At 42.6% G+C, this 21,394-nt stretch overlaps 1 protein-coding gene across 1 annotated transcript in view; it reads right to left on the bottom strand.

Annotated features, from left to right (window-relative positions):
- Window positions 1-1,137: 1,137 nt before the first annotated feature.
- Window positions 1,138-21,394, bottom strand: part of MYO19 (myosin XIX) — a 1,187,636-nt gene continuing 1,167,379 nt past the window's right edge. Inside the window, exon 18 of the mRNA XM_044054569.1 lies at window positions 1,138-1,969. Coding sequence (XP_043910504.1) covers window positions 1,859-1,969 — 111 coding nt within the window. The 3' untranslated portion in view covers window positions 1,138-1,858. The remainder of the gene's footprint in view (window positions 1,970-21,394) is intronic.

Raw genomic sequence — 21,394 nt, 5'->3', positions numbered from 1 at the left:
AGGCTAAAAGATGAAAAGGAAAAGGGGATAAAGTGAAATTACCAGCTATGGTAATTGAAAAACTATGCACTCATATAAGGGTAAGTGTAAGGATTAAGAAAGGTAAGAAGGAACACTAAGATATTAGGTTTTAGGAGATTTTAATGGAGAAAAATAGTCACTTATCTTTGAAAACTTGAGAGCTAGGCTGACTACGTCTTTCCCGTAAAGCAGCAAATGAGACCCGAGGTATCCTAGGTTGGTGCATTATGCGTAAGGGAGGAGCTCAAGAACTTTTTGGTTACCACAAAGCTTTAGTAACGGCCAAGTTGGATCAGATCCAAATTCATCAGTGTAGGACAGAATGAAAATTGACCCTCAGATCTGCTTTTTACATTGAAAAACGGATACCACTTTTATTGTTTTTAATTTGGGATTTTTGCAAAACATCCTTCTGTACCTGATGAAGAACAGTTTAATTAGAATTCAAACTCATCTGACTTATGGTCTACTTTTAAGCAAAGAAAACATTATGCAGATATTACTTTATATTCCTTTGCCAATATATAACAGAGGTTCAAGTAAACTTTTAAAATCAATTATCTAGGGCAGTAGCCTAAAGAGAGACATTCATTCTGAAAAAAAATAAGTAATAAGAGAGCAAGCTGTCTCCAATCTAACCTGAAAAGATTGTAAGTAAAGACCCGATAGCAGAATCTGGCCCACTCAGTGCTGACTTAGCACTGATGGAGTACTTAAGGAACTGATCACATCCATTACCTAACAAAGCCTCACTGCAGGGGCATTTTATCTCCTGCAGTCCCTTACTTAAAACCAACTCAGAGGTTGTACAACCATGAGTTAAGTTACAGGTCTTCAAAATAAGTGGGATTCAATGAAGCAGAACCAAGAAAATACAATCACATCCACAAATCGTTCCATTACAAAGCAGCTACCTGTTTCCAGTCAATCTCTACAGTACCTGGGTTTGCTGTGAACTGTGCATCTTTTACCATTTACAGCAATAAAGCCATGGCAATGTCAAGACAACAAACCTGAGATTTGGTAAATGGTCATTACTCAAAATTAATAAAATCTTAAAACCATATAGCCATCTGAAGTACAGGTCAATAAACACTAAAACCAACCAGTTTGCAGACAAGGTTTTTATAGAAGTACTGAACACACAAATATATCAATTAAAAACAAATTATAAGGCACAGTATTAAAATTCAAAGTGCAAATAACTTCAGCAATATTCACTTTTTAAAGAGAAATCTTAAATTAGCATTGCTAGGCAGTTTACATTAGAAATTTGGCAGACATCATCAAAAGAATATGAAGCAGCCTAAATTGATAGGCTGTCCTTCTGAGGAACAGTTAAGTGTTTTTTATAAGTGTACTATATCAAACAGTGCAATATCATCAGATATGTCCGCCATAAATTAAGCTCCAGTTGTGATTAGCTTTCTGTATTATAAGGAAAATGCAGTCCAAGGAAAAGACTTCAATTTCTTATTCCTTTCTCTGCTCTACTTCTTTGGTGTATAGGCTTAAAGTACCTCAGAAAGTCCAGCATTGTGTGAATGAAATGTAACGATGTACACTGCACATAGCTAAAGTTCTGCATCTTTACATAAAACACAATTAAAAAGCAACATTTTGTCACTGTAAGACAACACTTGTGCAAGAACACTTAGGCTATCCAAAGTTCTGAATCAAGGGTGAAGTATAACAATGAACATAATTCAACATGATAAATACTGTAGTGTACATTTCAAACATGTATACAGACAACTAGACACACATCCTGACAAGAACAATAAAGTGCTTTAAGTAGTACAGGACCAGAATCCACATCTTCACAAAAATGTACAATTTAGATTTTCTCCAGTAAAATCTGATTGAAGCCTGTAATCTCCGTTTGCTGCAGTGGGAAAGTACTTGCATAAAGTAATGGTGATCGTTTGCAGCGAAACTTGACTAACCCCTGAAAGAAAAAAAAAAAAAAGAAATCCATATGTGCATTTATAATGCTTGAACTTCAGTACTTTGAATTTACTTACAGAATAGCTAAACACATTTAATGAGGTAGGTGAAGCCACAAAACATATTGCTTTTTAATAAGATGCCCTTTTCTGAAGAATCATGTAAAAGTAGTTTCAGAGCTTGTCTTATAAGGCATTTAAAACAGTGATTTCTCAAGGGGACACAAGAAGAAATACTTAATGTGAGGTACTCATCAAAACATTTGTATTTAAAAGATTCTGTTAATGGGGAGCTTCGCCACCAAAGCTGGCCATCAGAGCTGAACATTTCAGCAGTTCGCCACCTGCCACCGCCCCTGCTGACATCATAATGTACATAAAAGTACAGTACATAAAAGGCATTACTTTTTTTTCTCTTCAAAACTCCTGAAGCACAGGTTCTCTTGGCTGCCCCACCCCCAAAAACAAACTAAAAAATGTGGCAGATGTGACTAACCAATATTTACTGCAACTTCTGATGTCTGGGAGCATACCAACTAGCAGGTCCTTACTCATTACTTTGTCCCACAATCAATTATACTGTACATACTTTAAGTAGCTCTCCCATGGCACTTCACCTTTACAACAAATTCAGAGCTGCCTAACATTTTCCTCAATGTTTTCCCTGCTACAATTCGGTGATAACGAAGAAACATGCAGAATGCTGTAAGCACCAAAGAGATAAGTACACACCTAACTTAAGTCTAGAGCTTCATGGAATGAACTCAAAATGGTCTTCAGCAATGCATTCTTCCAGACTCCAGAGGGAATGCTCAGTAAAATTTCAACCTTCCTTAACCTGCACCAGTGGCAGGCACAAAGCCCAGACTATGGCCTAAACAACCCGGGTTTAAGTAGTGACTTGGATGTTTGACAGCACAGAGGATGGGCATTGCCATCAAAGAGTGGGTGGGGCACTCACACACTGTGTATGACACCTTGCAAAGACCAGGGACTCGTAAGGAATGTTGTACTGTATGGTGGCAGGGTTCAAGCTGAAAGACATGACACAGATCATTGCACCCAGCCTATGGGGATGGGACAAGGATGAGCAGGGAGTGAATTTGGCAAAACCCTACCTGGCAACAGTGTGATGCTTCCCCATGTTCCTTAATCTCCTCATTGACCCAAGACATGGGTCAGAATTAGAATGCAAAAAAAAGGTCCACTCTTTCTTCAGGTGACTGCCCTTCCAATGATGCTGGCAGATGAATGCCATTAAAAGAGGTGCATACCCTCCTTCTAAAGTTCTTGACCACTTTCTGAACCAGAACATGGAAAAATATATTTTACATTGCCTGAATACTGAATATGTAACATCCAGAGCTACAAAAAGTGGGTCAGACCCACCTAATTTTACTCTGTAGATCCAGAATTACAGTAGGTGCCAACCTACTTACCTTACTAAGACTAGAGATCAGACTTGTATTTAGCATTTATAACAAGCATGGAGGTGCTTACTAAACTGGAAGGTGAAAAATATCAAGAATGAGGTCCATTAAAAATGTCTTATTTCTGCCCTAGTTCTGAAGGCCACATCTAAACAAAAATGTCTGAGGAAATTGAGTGAGTTAAATCAGATCACAGTATCACATATATCCCTGCAGAAAACCTTTCAAAAATCAGGAGATGATGTAGCTACATCTGCAGTTTAACTTGTGTCAGTAATTTGCCTGCTAAGGATGTAACAACTTAATGCAGCTTACCAGTACAGCAACTGGTCCAAGCAGTAATGTACCTGCCAAAAGTACCTACCAAACAAGCAGCTACGGTCTTCCCTTGATTAAAAAAATAATTACTGTGGATATACTAAATACCGCTTTCTTGTTGGCACGAGCTCAGATTCCAAAAAGTGGATGCTGGGATGAGAGAAAGGAGTGATGAATACATACAACAAAATCTTTATAGAATACAAAAATCAACACATTCAATAGATAGAGAGGCTGATCTAGCTTATGCTGCGAATAAAAGCCCAAACTGTGGTATTTCAGTACATGAAATGTCAGCCATTAGAAGACAATCAGATGTGTTAGACCCATACAGTGACAGAAATACTGGAATCTCAGAGAATTGGGAGTGATAAGTCATAGAGAGGTCAGGAAGCAGGAGAAAATATTGGGGAAGGAAGGAAGACGGAAAGATGTAAGCAGGATAGCAACGACAGGAGTAAGAATCACAAAGTATATTGTGTGTGTGTGTGTGTGTGTGTGTGTGTGTGTGTGTGTGTGTGTGTGTGTGTGTGTGTGTGTGTGGAGATGGAATTTATGAAATCAACAGTACCTTATAAAACATCACAAGGAGCTTACTTGTGACTGTTTTTTTCCCAGCTCCACTTGAATTTTCATGAGTGTGACTTTAGGTGTGAGGATAGAGAAAGCACGATAAGACACACCCTATACAATTTAAGAACTCAGACTACACTTTATTAGTACCAAAACTTGTACTTGTCATGACCCTACCCAACTCCAATACTATTCTGTACTCCACAATCCCATACATCTTCTCAGCATACTTTTTACCACTCCAATACTATTCCTTTCTACCACAATCTCAAAATCCTCTCAGCATATCATCTCCCACATATTTTTCTCCATCACATTATACCTCTAGATATCCCTTCCACCCCATTCATGCACTCTCATCTCACACACCTCATAATTTGTACTATTCCTAAAGTACTACAACTTGCTATACACCTTACCACATCAGTTATACAGAAGCTATTTGTAAACAAAAAAAAAATTTTTTTTTGAAGTACAGTACTTATTTGTACTTTTTGTTACTGATCTTATCCCTGTTATGCCTCTTAACTTATCACTGTGAATTGCTTTAAATTTTACTGCTAATTGTTTTTTTAATTGTAAACTAAACTGTTATGTATACTTAAACTGTTTGTAACTGGAGCTTTTCTCCTCGGTCTCCACTGAAAAAGGGCTCCTGGTCCAGCTGGACTAACCCGGTTAACAAATGTCAATAAATAAATGTGAATTTTAGTCTGGTGGTTGTAGGGGACTGCAGATGAGGAGCAGAGATTAAGAACAATCTTAGGCTGCCCAGGGGAGTGATCTTTCTTGTAGTCTGTATGCAAAGGAGGGGAAACTTTCCTGATCAGTTTGAAGACAAGAGCTCCAAGTAGAATGGTATTCCTCTAATGTGCTGCAGCCGTTTTTGCCTTGAGTGCCGCAATGGTGTCCTCTCCTTGGGGAGAGGGTTATGAATCTACATATGTTGTTAGCAGTAATCTGAAGTGAAGCAGGGTTCTTTTGTGATGCAGAGGCAGTGCTAGGCACCTAAGCTAAAATGTTTTACCTTACTAAGAATGACCCTATCAGGACTATATTTTCCTAAGAAGCAAACAGCCAAACAGACTGATTTAAGGTGGATTCCAAAACTTTTTTTATAGGAAATTTAGGAGTATTCTTATATGCACAGTACCCCTATGAAAAATGAGATGCGGCACTTAAGACCATAAATCCTGAAGTTGAAATTCTGGTAAGATAACAGCCATCAGAAAATGTATTTTCCAAAATAAGAAAAGCCCATGAAGCCAAAGTCTCAACAGGTAGAAGAGTCAATTGCTTTAACACAAATTTCAGATCCCAAAAGGGGAAATGTCTTGGAAACCAACTGTTCCAATGACTTTTCAGTGAAAATGTATGAAATGCGACAAATGCCAAAAATGAAAGATGAACTTGGTACAGTACTGTAATTCCCATTCCATAATGACAAAACACAAAATTAAGCAACTGTAGGAATTAAACCATTCAGAACCAAGTTCTCACTAGGTTTGTCCCAACTGAGACCTACATGAGTGGAGTTAAGTAGATTTTTATCTGCACTTTTATCAAATAATACACGATTTAAAGTAATTTGTTTGTGTTGCATTGAGCAATATCTAGCTGGAAGTTGACTTTTTTCAGTAGGTCTTATACAAGTGGTATTTTCAGTTAAGGCTTGTTAAAAAACCTGCATAGCCAGTGATAAGTGGGGGTAGTTTACCTCATTGTTATTCGGTTTCTGTGTTATACAAGTGGTACAGTGAATTGCCCTCATTGTTATTCGGTTTCTGTGTTATACAAGTGGTACAGTGAATTGTTTTCTGTTTAAACTGTGAGCTTTGGCCAACTGAGACCTACATGAGTGGAGTTAAGTAGATTTTTATCTGCACTTTTATCAAATACACGATTTAAAAGTGATTTGTTTGTGTTGCATTGAGCAATATCTAGCTGGAAGCTGACTTTTTTTCAGTAGGTCCCCACCCACCGTCCCTGTTTTTGTCTTGGTGTTAATCTTGGTGGCTTTGAAACTGCCTGCCCCTCTTGTAAATTTGCACTTGGATACTCCTCCTGGGCCCATCTCATTTGCTCACTCAAAAAAAAAAAAAAAAAAATGTTATCTGCTTTTACTGTATTTGTGTTTCTTCCTACTTTATTTTGCTTTTGCGTCATCTTAAAAGTACTCAGTTGTATTTATTACTGCTTGGTGTAACTCATTCTAAGCCTTTTAGTTTAAGCTCTTGGGCTTCAGACCAGTTGTTTTACATTAAGAAGGTTTGTGGTCTGCACTGTAGTGGCAGGACAGATAGCTTACATCCTTCTAAGTTGGGAACTGCTGATTGAGGGCTCAGTGTTTGTTATTCTAAAAGTGTATTAATTCTGGTTAAAGCACTTGGGCTTCAGGCCAGTTATTTTACATTAAGAGGGTTCGTGGTCTGCACTCTTGTGGGAGGAGAGGCTGGACTCTGCCCTTCTGAGCTGGGAATTTCTGGTTAAAGGCTTATCGTGCCTGCATATTTGAATTGCTTCTTACTGAAACTGGTACACCTTGTTTGCTGTAGCATAGACTAGATCCAGGCCTGCTGAATCTAGCTTTGTTTGTGTAACTTGAGCACTAATCCAGGCATTCTTTAAAATATTCAAATGTATTTATTACTGCTTGGTAGTAACTTGATTAAAGTGTAGCTATCATTCTAAGTCTTTTAGATTAAGCAATTGGGCTTCAGACCAGTTGTTTTACATTAGGAAGGTTTGTGGCCTGCACTGTGGTGGCAGGACAGGTAGCTTACATCCTTCTAAGTTGGGAACTGCTGATTGAGGGCTCAGTGTCTGTTATTCTAAAAGTGTATTTGTTCTGGTTTAAGCACTTGGGCTTATAGTGCCTGCATATTTGAACTGTTTCTTAATGAAATTGATACACCTTGTTTGCTGTAGCATAGACTAGATCCAGGCCTGCTGAATCTAGCTTTGTTTGTATGCTTGTTGTTTGTTTGCTTATTTCCCTGAAACACCAATTCCACCTAAAACGCGGCTTTTCAGCGGATCCCTAGTGATATATACATTGCTTACTGTACTTATTTCCTTGTTTCACTTGAATGAAAGTTACTGTCTGTCGTTTTTGCATTTAAGTTACCGGGCACTTGTTCACTAAAGCAATTATATAGGTCAGCACTAAAAAATTAAAAGCACTACACCCTCACAAACTCCCCTTGAGTACCTTGTTCCCCATTGGCCATTTTTTTTCAATTATAAAGGAATTCCCAGTACTATTCTAGCATGTCCAAAGGTCAGTTGTCATTCTCCTCTCCAGTCCAGCTGGTGAATCTGGGAATTTTGAGGCAATGTTACAACTGCCTCATGTACACAGAGAACCCTCGCCTCCTCCCAACAAATTCCAACACATGTGAGAGATGCAACCATATAGCCAAACTGGAGGCTAAGATCTCTCAACTCAGTACTGGCGTAACCAGTCAGGAGGAAAAGGAAACCACACTCACTACAATTCCAGTCTCACATAGACCTACCACGACAGCAAACCAAACACAAACACACACAAACATACTCGGAGGCTCTAAATAAAAATCTGCCTAAGCAGCAGAGACCTCCAAAGCAGGCACCCAAGCAACCGCTACCCCAAAACAAAACACATGCAACACATAGCTCACAAAGCCAGTGTGCTGAACAGTCACAGCCCTTAAGGCTAAACAACACACCTGATACACTTGTAATAGGTGACTATCGTCAGGCTCACTGACGTTCCGCTCACCAGGCTGAACAAGGAGAAGGTCACGGTGAGCTGCCTGTCGGGCGCTAGGATCCGCCACATAACACAAGCACTCAGGTCACTCAAAGGCAAGTACAAATATGACTCGGTCATTGTCCATGCTGGTGTGAATGACCCGAGACGTACCTCCCTGGACTACATGAAAAGAAACAGAGGAGCTCTCTGAGCATGTAGCCCAGGCCGGTATGACCCTGACCTTGAGTAGCATCTTACCTTCACCAAGAATGATGCCACAATATGAAGACAAGATGATCAATTTCAACAATTGGCTTAAGTATTGGTGTCATTCAAAGGGGATCCAATGCCTGTCAGCCTGGGATGACATGCTCGACAAGCCACGATGCTTCGCTAGGGACGGCTTGCACCTATCACCCCTGGGCTTTCGGATATTGGCAAAGGCTCTTGCCTAAGAAAGGCACTATGGGGGTAGCAAGGCTCAAAAGATAAACCCACCTCCATAGGTATCACAAGGGATAAGAAAGTAAGAGTAATGCTACTCAACGCCAGAAGTCTAAACCTCAAGATGCATGCACTCGAAACTCTCCATAGCATGGAGAGCATCGATATCTGTGCAGTAACAGAAACCTGGTTCAAGGCTCCCGAGAGCACCCCAGCACTACCAGGTTATACCTCATACCATGCTTTTCGGCCCCAAAACTTGGACCGAACCACAAAAGGAGGGGGAGTATCAATATTCGTCAAAGATACCAACACCTCCAGGTTGGTGGCACAGCACGAAGCATCAGAGACTATCCATGTGCAACAGTGGGTAAAACTGCCTTCCAGTTTATAGCCTGCTACAGACCACCCTCCCAAACCCAGGAACTCCACTCGGCCTTCCTGAGAACACTGAAAAATATGAAGGTCTCTCCAAACACCATTATACTGGGCGACTTCAACTACCCAAACATAGACTGGGAGCATTACTCTAGCTCCAACACCCTAGCCCAAAGGTTCCTAGAATTTATAAACTCAAATGATATGGAACAACTTGTTACCACTCCCACAAGAGGGGAAAACATACTGGACCTGATCATCACCAACATGGGGACTCTATGCTCCAGACCATTAGTGTATCCCTCACTGGTAAGATCAGACCATAAACTAATCTCACTGGATATTCACATCCCGACCCCACCCCCTGCCCAGAAAACCACAGTGAAAAACTTCTCTAAAGCAAATTTCACACTCCTCAAAACCGAGGTGGAATCCTTCAAAGCCCCCGGGCCTGTGGAAAATACGGCCCAGACTGCAGAATCCTTTATAAACGCATTCTATGAACACCTTCAGGAATGCATGGATCATGCAATCCTCAATAAAACCAAGACCCAATCCTCCAAAGGCAGACGTCCTGTCTGGTGGACCCCAGCCATAAACAAACTATACAATAGGAGGAAGCTACTACATGATAGAGCAAAATTCCAAAAAGGGAAGGCATCTCTGATCAGTATTAGCAAAAAACTAAGGGCACTCATAAAATCGTCTAAAGCCAGCTTCGAGAGAAAAATTGCACAGGAATTCCCAGATATGCTCAGAATTAGTCCAAAATGACAAAAAATACATTGAACCCACAGACATTGCCAACATCCTAGCTGACAGGTTCAGCGCAAACTTCTCTCCCCCCCCCACCAAAAGGGCAAATATCTATCCCAGCAGAGTGCTGCCCCCCCTGACATCTCAGATGCTCAGGTAAGAGCCGCCCTCTCCAAAGCAAAAAACACAGCATCAATGGGACCAGACGGTGTCCTGGGCTGCATCCTACATGAACCCCAAGAAGAGCTAAACCCAAACATAAAACTACTGTTCAATCTCAGCCTTACTACAGGATATGTACCCAAAGAGTGGCGTACAGCAACGGTGGTCCCTCTCCACAAAGGTGGTGCCTCAACGGATCCTGGAAACTATCGCCCCATAAGCCTGACTAGCTTGGTCTGCAAAGCTATGGAAAGGATCATCATGGACCTTATAAATAAAGATATTGGGGACCTACAGACACTGGATCCTACCCAGTTCAGCTTTGTTAAGGGCAGATCCTGCATCTTAAACTGGTCAATTTCTTTGAAAGAATCACCAAGGCCATTGACGAGGGGAAGGTGGTCCACACAGCCTACCTGGACCTCGCGAAAGCCTTCGATACAATACCCCACTCGGGCATTATAGATAAGCTCACCAGCTTAAATATAAACCCCTATGTCACTAGATGGGTTGCAAACTGGCTCAAGGACAGAACCCACCAGTTACAAGTGGCGTCCCACAAGGCTCAGTCCTGGGACCTCTCTTGTTCGGTATATACTTCTCAGAGGTACAGGCCAACACAGAAGGACTGTGGCTGACCAAGTTCGCAGATGACTGCAAACTGGGCGCCATAATCGACTCTCCAGCCGACACAAGCATCCTCCAAAAGGGCCTCATAGAAACAGACAACTGGTGCCAGAGCCATGGCCTCAAGCTAAATGCCAAAAAGTGTATAGTCATCCCCTTTGGTAAAAACAAAGTCCCCACAAATTACCACATAAGTGGTAATCCATTAAGTATGGAAGAAGTAATTAGGGACCTGGGGACCCAAGTTGATAGCAATCTCTCATTTGACAACCACGTGGCCAAAGTGGTTAGAAAAACATTTTATATAGCGCACCTAATCATGAAGGGATTCACATCTAGATCAGGGGAGGTCATCGTGCCTCTTTACTCATCCCTCATCAGGCCCATAATTGAGTACAATGCCCCTTTTGGGATGTACCTTACCAGACACCTGCAGCAACTGGAAAGACCCCAAAAGTACCTCACCAAGAGGATCAAAGGGCTCAAACAGATGCCATATGCTGCCCGGTTAAAGAAACTCCAGCTCTACTCAGTGGCATACCGCCTGCTCAGAGGCGATCTGTGCCTGACGTATAAAGCCATGTCCAACCTGGAATTAATGGACATGCTGCACCTCAGAAAATCCAAATCCCAATGAGCTACGTGCTCGAGAGACTTGAACCTCAACACTGAAATAAATAGGACATGCTGGAGGGACAGATTCATAACCCAGAGGCTCCCTTCACTCTGGAATAAAATCCCAGTCCAGGTTAGGCAGAGTCCCTCATTGACTCTCTTCAAGAGGAATCTTGATGAGTGGATGGGAGATCATAGGTTTACCCCGGGTATCACTTCTGTGTCACTGTTAGACAGAGGCACAGTATACTAACCTCAAAAAAGGGCATAGCAAAATTAATTTAAAATGGGTGGCGAAAGCCAAACACACTCTGGTTAGGCTTATAAATGCCCTAGGGCAGATAGCCTAGTACGAACCTATGAACTATGTGCAGTATTGTTAGACAGCCTTCTAGCTGCCAAAAGAATTCTCAAAACCACCTGTAAAACAGCAAACCTAGAAAATGATACAGTTTCAAGAGTCATTCATGAGACTGCAGCATGAGGAGGTCCAGTGGGAAAGTTGAGTTCTGGCTTAATAACCCACTTTTTCTCGGTGTGGTAAGGAGGAAAGTTTGGATAATTGCTGCAGCAAGGGAAACAATGAGCATACCTGCAACTCTTGGGGCCAGATCCGGAGATAGTGCCTTTTTTAGGCAAGTTTCAAAAGACAAACCCACCACCATAAATAGCACAAGTACCCAAAAATCGAAAGTTTGTTTGTTTGTTTAATTTAACTGTTGAGGCTGCCCACTAAAGTGTGCTAGCCTGTGTAACTGATTTATTACTGTCTCTGCATTTTCTGTGTGTTTCTATCTAAAAACAAAATAAAACAAAAAAATAATCCTTGTTTTCCCACCTCTCCTCGACTAGTTTAGACCAGTTTACAGGCATTGCTGTATTCTGGGCTGTGGTGTAGTTCCTGTGTTGTCCATTACCTTACTTGGATAGAAGGAAGTTTCTTTGCTCACCAGTGGGAGTGGGGAGCCTTGAGCAGCCTACCTGTCCCTGTAGGAAGTGACCTCAGCACAAGAGCTGTAGTAATTGGTTGTTTTGGACCATTTCTAGCTCTTCTGAAGTACCCTGTTTAAAATCCGCGTTTGCAAGGCTTTGCACGATTGAGCGCATAGCGCAGCACAGGTTAAACAAAGTTAAACTTCTTCTGGCTCCGCTAAGTCTGCTCTTCAAATTTTCCCTTAAAGCTCTACTCTATAGACTACTCGCTATATTATAAGCCTAGCACTTGTTCTCAGAACTTCTCTACTAAGTAAGCAGTCTCGTACTAAGTAAGCACTATATCCACCTACCACCCCTGTGAATATCCACTTCCCTTAAAGGCACAGCACTCCCTTATACTGTTCTAGCATGTCGAGTGGCAGATTTCTGGCGTCCACTCCAGTTCAGCTGGTAAATCTGGGTATCTTGAGACAATGCTACAATTGTTTCATGTACACAGATAACCCTCTCCTCCTCCCAACAAACACAAATACATGTGAGAAATGCAACTATATAGCCAAACTGGAGGCTGAACTCTCTCAACTCAGGGCTGGCAAGACCAGACAGGAGGAGATGGTAACCACACACACAACAAACCCAGTCCCACATAGACCTACCACAACTGCAAACCAAACACATAAAAACACAAAGACATACTCGGAGGCCCTAATACAAAACTTATCAAAACAACAGAGGCTCCCAAAGCAGACATCCAAAAACCCACCACCTCAAAACAAAACACATGCAACACATACTTCGATAAATAAGTGTGTCAATCAATCACAGCCCTTAAGGCCAAACACCATGCCTGATACACTAGTAATAGGTGACTCTATAGTCAGACACACTGATGTCCCGCTTACCAGGCTGAACAAGGAGAGGGTGACTGAGCTGCCTATCGGGAGCTAGGATCCGCCACATAACACACGCACTGAGGTCACTCCAAAGCAAGTACAAATATGACTCCGTCATTGTCCATGCTGGCGTGAATGACCTGAGAAGTACCTCCCTGGACTACATGGAGAGACAGAGGAGCTCTCTGATTATGTAGCCCAGGCTGGTATGACTCTGACCCTGAGCAGCATCTTGCCCTCACCAAGAATGATGCCACAATACAAAGACAAGATGATCAGCTTTAATAATTGGCTCAAGTACTGGTGTCATTCTAAGGGGATCCAATGTCTGTCTGCCTGGGATGACATGTTGGACAAGCCATGCTGCTTCGCAAGGGACAGCTTGCACCTGTCACCACTGGGCTTCCGGATATTGGCTAAGGCTCTTGCCACCCCCATAGTGCCTTTTTAGGCAAGGCTCAAAAGACAAACCCACCTCCTTAGAAAACAAAAATGGAAAAAAACTAAGGGTAATGCTGCTCAACGCCAGAAGTCTAAATCTCAAGATGCAGGCTCTCGATGCACTCCTCAGTATGGAGAACATCGACGTCTGTGCAGTAACTGAAACCTGGTTCAAGGCTCCTGAGAGCACCCCAGTGCTACCAGGCTATACCTCGTATCATGCTTTTCGGCCCCAAAACCCGGGCCGAAACACAAAGGGAGGGGGAGTGTCCATATTCATCAAGGACACCCACACCTCCAGGTTAGTAGCAACACATGAAGCATCGGAGACCATACAGGTGCAACTAACCATAGGTAAAAACTACTATACAACTGGTAGCATGTTACAGACCACCCTCCCAATCTCAGGATCCCCACAGCCTTCCTGAAGACATTGGAGAATATGAATGTATCACAAAATACCATCATACTGGGAGACTTCAACTACCCAAACATAGATTGGGTACATTATTCTAGCCCTAACACCCTAGCCCAAAGGTTCCTGGAATTCATTAATTCAAACACACTGGAACAACTAGTCACCTCTCCCACTAGGGGAGATAATATACTAGACCTGATCATCACAAACATGGGGACAAAATGCTCCACACCGGAGGTATATCCCTCACTAGTGAGATCTGACCACAAACTAATCACCATGGATATACATATCCCACCTCCACCCCCAGCACAAAAGACCACAGTGAAAAACTTCTCTAAAGCAGACTTCACTCTTCTTAAGACTGAGATGGCATCCTTTAAGCCCACTGGGCCAGTGGATACCACGTCCCACAATTCCGAATCCTTCACAAATGCTTTCTATGGACATCTCCAAGAATGCATGGATCATGCAATCCCAAATAAATCCAAGTCCCTCTCCACCAAAGGCAAGCGTCCTGTCTGGTGGACCTCAGCCATTAACAAATTGTATAACAAAAGAAAGAAGCTGCTGCACGACAGAGCAAAATCCCATAAAGGGAAGACATCTCTGATCAACACTAGCAGAAATCTACATTCTCTCATAAAAACTTCCAAGGCCAACTTTGAGAGAAAAATCGCTAAGGACACTAAAGATAACCACAAAGCCTTCTTCAGCTATGTTAGAAACCTGGGCGGAAACCCTCAGATATGCTCAGAGTTAGTTCACAACAAAAAATACACTGAACCCACAGATATTGCCAACATTCTGGCTGACAGGTTCAGTGCAAATTTCTCCCCTCCCTCACCCCCAAAAGAAGAAATACTTATCCCAGCTGAATGTAATCTCCCTGTCATCTCAGATGTCCAAGTGAGAGCCGCCCTCAACAAAGCTAAAAACACAGCATCAATGGGACCTGACGGTATCCCGGGTTGCGTGCTACGTGAACTCCAAGAGGAGCTAAATCCGCACATAAAAATGCTATTTAACCTTAGCCTTACTACAGGATATGTACTTGAACACTGGCGTACAGCAACAGTGGTCCCACTCCACAAAGGGGGTACCTCTACAGACCCTGGGAACTACCGCCCCATAAGCTTAACCAGCCTGGTCTGCAAAGCTATGGAAAGAATCATTATGGAACTCATAAACAGAGACATTGGGAACCTACAGACACTTGACCCCACCCAGTTCAGCTTTGTAAAGGGCAGATCCTGCCTTTTGAACCTGGTTGACTCTTTCGAAACAGTCACTAGAGCCATTGATGAGGGCAAAGCAGTCCATACAGCCTACCTGGACTTGGCTAAGGCCTTCGACACAATACCCCACTCAGGCATCATAGATAAGCTCAACAGCTTAAACATAAACCCTTATATGTCACTAGATGGGTTGCAAACTGGCTAAAGGACAGAACCCATAAAGTTAAAATCGCTGGAGCAATGTCTGACTCAAAGCCAGTCACAAGTGGTGTCCCACAGGGATCTGTCCTGGGACCCCTCTTGTTCGGCATTTATTTCTCAGATGTTAAAGCAAACATGGGAAGGTTGTGGCTGACAAAGTTCGCAGATGACTGCAAACTAGGCGCCATAGTCGATACACCAGCGGACACATTCATCCTACAAAAAGGCCTCACAGAAACGGACAACTGGTGCCGGAGTCATGGCCTTAAACTAAATGCCAAAAAATGTATAGTCATCCCCTTTGGGAAAAACAAAGTACCCACAAATTATCACATAGACAAGCAAACCACTGAGTACGGAAAAAGTAATCAGAGACCTAGGGACCCAAGTCGACAGCTTCCTCTCATTTGACACCCACGTTGCCAAAGTGGTTAGAAAAACATTCTACCTTGTACACCTTATGAAGGGATTCACATCCAGATCCAAAGATGTCATTGTACCCCTATACTCCTCCCTCATCAGACCCATGATTGAGTACAATGCCCCATTTGGTATGCACCTCACCCGGCATTTGCAACAGCTGGAGAGACCACAACAGTACCTTACCAAGAGGATCAAGGGTCTCCTACATATGTCTTATTCTGCCAGACTAAAGAAACTCCAGCTCTATTCAGTAGCATACCGCCTGCTCACAGGTGATCTCTGCCTGACGTACAAGGCCATGTCCAATCAGGAACTGATGGACATGCTCCACCTCAAAAAATCCAAATCCATCAGAACCACGAGAGCTAAAGACTTAAACCTCGGCACAAGTATGAATAGGACATGCTGGAGGGATAGATTCATAACCCAGAGGCTTCCCATGCTCTGGAACAGGATCCCAGTTCATGTTAGGCAGAGCCCCTCACTGACTCTCTTCAAGAGAAATCTTGATGAGTGGATGGGAGATCGTAAGTTTACCCCAGGGGTCACATCTGTGTCACTACTAGACAGGGGCACAGTAAACTAATTCTTTTATATAAGGGGACCTTCACTGTGTCACTACTAGTCAGAGGCACAGTATTCTAAATCTATTCTGTGCATTTTTTGTACCATTTCAAGGGGTGGCGAAAGCCACTTCACTATGGCTAGGCTTACAAATGCCCCAGGGCAGATAGCCTAGTACTAAACTATGAAACTATAATGCTACTCAACGCCAGAAGTCTAAATCTCAAAATGCACGCACTCGAGGCACTCCTCGGTATGGAGAACATAGACATCGGTGCAGTAACAGAAACCTGGTTTAAGGCTCCTGAGAGCACCTCAGCACTACTAGGCTATAACTCATACCATACCTTTTGGCCACAGAACCGGGACCGAAACACAAAAGGCGGGGTGTATCCATATTCATCAAGGACACCCACACCTCCAGGTTAGTGGTGCAGCACAATGCATCAGAGATCATCCATGTGCAACTAAACGGGCAAAAGTGCAATCCAAATTGTAGCTTGCTACAACAGCTCACCCACCATGACCCAGGACCCCCATTCCGCATTTCTGGAGACACTGGGAAATATGAAGGTCTTACCAAACACTCTAATATTGGGTGATTTCAATTACCCAAACAAACTGGGAGAACTACTCAAGCACTAACTCCCTTGCCCAACGCTTCCAAGAATTTATAAACTCGAATGCCCTGGATCACCTGGTCAACACCCCCAAAGGGAACAACGTTATTTGACCTGGTCATCACCAACATGGGTGACCGGTGTTCCACACCGGAGGTCAACCCCTTGCTGGTTAGATCAGACCATAGACTAATCACTCTGGATATCCACATTTCGCCACCCACCCCCAATCAAGGAAACCACCGTGAAAAACTTTTCAAAAGCAAACTTCACGTTACTCAAGACAGAGGTGGAAAGGTTCACAGCCCCCATGCTAAAGGACAATGCTGTCCAAGCTGCTGAAATCATTACAAAGGCACTCTATGAGCATCTACAGGAGTGCATGCATCGTGCTATCCCAAGTAAAACCAAGACTCACTCCTCCAAGAAAAGGAAACCAGTCTGGTGGACCCCTGCCATAAACAAGCTGTACAACAGGAGGAGGAAACTAGTACAGAAGAAAGTAAAATCCCAAGAAGGAAAGAGATCCCTGAGCAATATCAGCAAGAAACTACGATCCCTCATTAAATCATCCAAGGCTAGTTTCGAAAGAAAAACTGCCAAGGACTCCAAAAGATAACCACAAACCGTTCTTTAGCTATGTCAAGAACCTAAGTGGAAACTCTCAGATCTGCTCTGAGTTAGTGCAGAATGGCACAAAATACACTGAACCGACTGATATTGCCAACATTGTGGCAGACAGGTTTAGTGCAAACTTCACCCCCCTCTCATCCCCTAAAGGGCCCATAACCATACCAGAAGAATGTAGGGCCCCCATCAATCACCGACACACAGGTTAAAACAGCCCTATCCAAAGCCAAAAACACAGCTTCAATGGAACAGATAGTGTCCCAGACTGTTTTACAAGAGCTCCAAAATGAACTAACCCCTTACCTACACACACTGTTCAAACTCAGCCTCTCTACAGGCTATGTACCCACAGAGTGGTGCACAGCAACAGTTATCCCACTCTGCAAGGCTATGGGGCGCATCATCATGGAACTCATTAACAGAGACATTGGGAACCTCCAAACCTTGGACCCTACCCAGTATGGCTTTAAGGGCAGATCATGCCTCCTAAACCTGGTGGACTTCTTTGAGACAGTTACCAAGGCATTAGACGAGGGAAAGGAGGTCCACTCAGCCTACCTAGACCTCGTAAAGGCTTTTGATACCATTCCCCATTCTAGTATTAAAGACAAGCTCACCAGCTTGAACATAAACCCCTATGTCATGAGATGGGTTGCCAACTGGCTCATGGATAGAACCCACATGGTGAGAGTTGCAGGCCCTATGTCAGACTCTAAACCGGTTACAAGTGGCGTCCCCCAGGGCTCAGTCCTAGGACCCCTCCTGTTCGGTATATACTTCTCAGAGGTACAGGCAAACATAGGAGGACTATGGCTGACCAAGTTCACAGACGACTGCAAACTAGGGGCCATAACTGAATCTCTGGCTGATACAGACACCCTCCAGAAGGGTCTCACTGACACGGATACCTGGTGTCAAAATCATGGCCTCAAGCTAAATGCCAAAAAGTGCATATTCATCCCCTTTGGAAAAAATAAAGTACCCATGAACTACCACATAAGTGGAAGTCCCCTAAATACAGAAAATGTAATAAGGGATCTGGGGACCCAAGTAGATAGTAATCTCTCCTTTGATAATCATATTGCCAAGGTGCTTAGAAAATCCTTCTATGTGGCCCACCTAATCACAAAAGGGTTCGCATCTAGAACAAAAGAGGTTATTGTGTCTACTCATCACTCATTAGACCCATCATAGAATACAACACCCTATTTGGGATGTACCTTACAAGGCACCTGCAACAGCAGGAAAGACCACAAAAGTACCTCACCAAGAGGATTACTGACCTCAAACAGATGCCCTATGCAGCCCGACTCAAGAAACTCCAGCTGTACTCGGTTGCATACTGCTTACTCAGAGGTGATCTCTGTCTGACATACAAGGACATGTCCAACCCAGAATTGATGGACATGCTCCACCTAAAAAAAAAAAAAACAAATCCCGGAGAGCCACATGCTCCAGAGATATAAATCTCACCACAATGATAAATAGGACATGCTGGAGGGATAGATTCCTGTCCCAGAGACTTCCCATGCTTTGGAACAGGATTCCAGTATACATCAGGCAGAGCCCCTCACGGGTGGATGGGAAACAGAAAATTTACCCCGGGGATCACTGCAGTGGCTCTGCTGGACAGTGGCGCAGGGAACTAATGGCTCTGCTGGATAGAGGCACAGGGAACTAATCTAAGGAGGTGGCGAAAGCCAACACATTCTGGCTAGGCTTATAAATGCCCTTGGGCACATAGCCTAGTACTTACCTATGAACCTAAAAGAAAAGGCCACAGCATTTACAATCTGCCCTTGTGGGAACTTGGCTGATTTGTAAAGGCTCTTGGATCTGTTTTTTTTTTTTCTGGTTTCTACAGACTGGCTGTTGTACTGGTCTTTGTTTAAGTCTCTATATCATTGATCCTACACATTCCTGGCCATTCTGGCTCATGTGCTGATAATACTATGGACGATAATCTGTACTGTCCGATTTGCCTGGCTAGATCAGCTTAAAATTTTCCTCAACCCTCCCACCCTCTTTCAGTTTTAAAAGCCAGTATCTCTGGCTTTCACCCCTTATGGTAATCTGACTACCAAAGTCTCTCCCCTTTGATTATTGTATGTTGTGTAAACTAATTAAGTACTTTACACACCTATTGTTTTACATAGAGCTGTCATACTGAATCCATTTACCAAACAAGTATTGCTCTTTAGCTAACTGCCTTTACTACAAATAGTCATTTTCACAAATCTCCCACCTGCTTAGCATCCTTGCCACACTGAGCATCCTGAATAAATCCTGTGCCATTCAGTGTTGTGCTCTTCATTTAACTGCTTTATCTGCTGATTTTTGCACTTTAAATCTTTTTCAAGTACCCCTGATATTGTACTGTTTGCCGACTGCTAAGAACTCCACTTTTGAGAAGCTTTACTGTCACGTCACTCTGTAAACTGCTACTCTATTTTTGATGGTACTTACTTGTTGTAATCATGCAATTCTGGCCCTGCTAAAGGGATTATACACAGTTCCTTTAAGTGCTTGTATAAATTTCAAGTGTTTAACTGGCTCTTGGCAGGCCCCCACAGAGTTCAGTAACTCAGTGTCCTTCCCTGAATCTTTGAAGTGATTTCCATGCATCACATTCCATCCAAACCGAAGCCAAGTACTTGTATTTAAAAAAAAAAAAGCACGTCCAGAAGCTATTTTAGTGAGTGACTACAGATTTGTTTTATTTTTGTATTTATAACACTCAGCTGGGCAAATGTTATACTCTCACGCTGTATCCAAGTTATGTAATAAGATTCCTCAATCACTCAGGACACTGAGTAATTATGCTTCATTTATAAAAATCCCTCAAATTGCATCTGTCCTCAAACTGGATATGCTCCTGTACCCGTGATAACTAACCACTTATACTGACCCCTCTTACTAAACCTCTACCTGTGTTCTAACTTACACTCCCCCCTTTTATTCTCACCACACCATTTTGATTTCATGATCTACCATTAATCCCTTCCACCACCTACTTCAGCCCAGTAACCACTCTCATTCACCTTACACCTTCAAACCTCCACTCAACTATCTAGACTTATACCTGCACTCCTACCACACTTGTATCCAACTCTCTATCACCACTATTTTTTCTCTATCATAGTCCTATATTACTTCTTGAAAATATATGTCCCTCTATCTTGTACAAAATTCAGTATATTCCTACTGCAATGAAATGAATCAATGATATACTCTACATCCTATGTATTAATTATTGCTATCACTGTAAGCAATTTTTCTTACTTGTTTGTACTTTATTAATGTTGGAGCTTTTCTCCCCGGGCCTCCACTGAAAATGGGCTCTTCCTTGGCCCAGTGGACTTTCCCGGTCAACAAATGCAATAAATAAATAAGCCAAAATTGGTGCATTTGCTCAAACTGTCTTGTTATTGGTCTGACTGACTTAAAATCACTTTGTCTAGCTAGTTTAGTAAAGTTGTTTTGTGGTAGCCTACACTCTCAAGCAATCTTTGTTGTGCATTTAGTGGTGGTTTGATCTCAGTTGGAAAACGCAGAAGTTAACCTATAAAAATAGCACTGACTGTAACCTGCAGTTTAGTGACACACTGCACAAAGCCAAGCTCAGAGCACCTAGCCTGCATGTCATACAGCAATACCATATTCTAGCACTATCTAATACCATATCCTAACACTAATGCCATATCCTATAACTATTCAACTCTAGTTAGTAAACCTAGACACCACAATAGAAGACCTCTGTAAAATCCAGTTCTCAAACCCTAATAGCTCACCCTAACACAGTCTTGGACAACATGGATATGCAATTTTCAAATGTCTCTGTAGCCTGCTTGGTAGATTAATCCCTAAAAAAGCCAACACAGTATGCAAGAGATTCACATACACAATTCCTTGGAGGTAAAAATCTCACATACAAAAAAGGTTGTCAAGAACACATTACATCCACCACAAAGTGTCCACACATAGACCACCATATGCTGAGACACTAAACCGCAATCTCCCCAAACCT

Source organism: Protopterus annectens, chromosome 13.part0, assembly GCF_019279795.1.
Source record: "Protopterus annectens isolate FY-2018-M chromosome 13.part0, PAN1.0, whole genome shotgun sequence".
NCBI lineage: Eukaryota > Metazoa > Chordata > Ceratodontiformes > Protopteridae > Protopterus > Protopterus annectens.
This window is presented reverse-complemented; position numbering and strand designations above follow the sequence as displayed.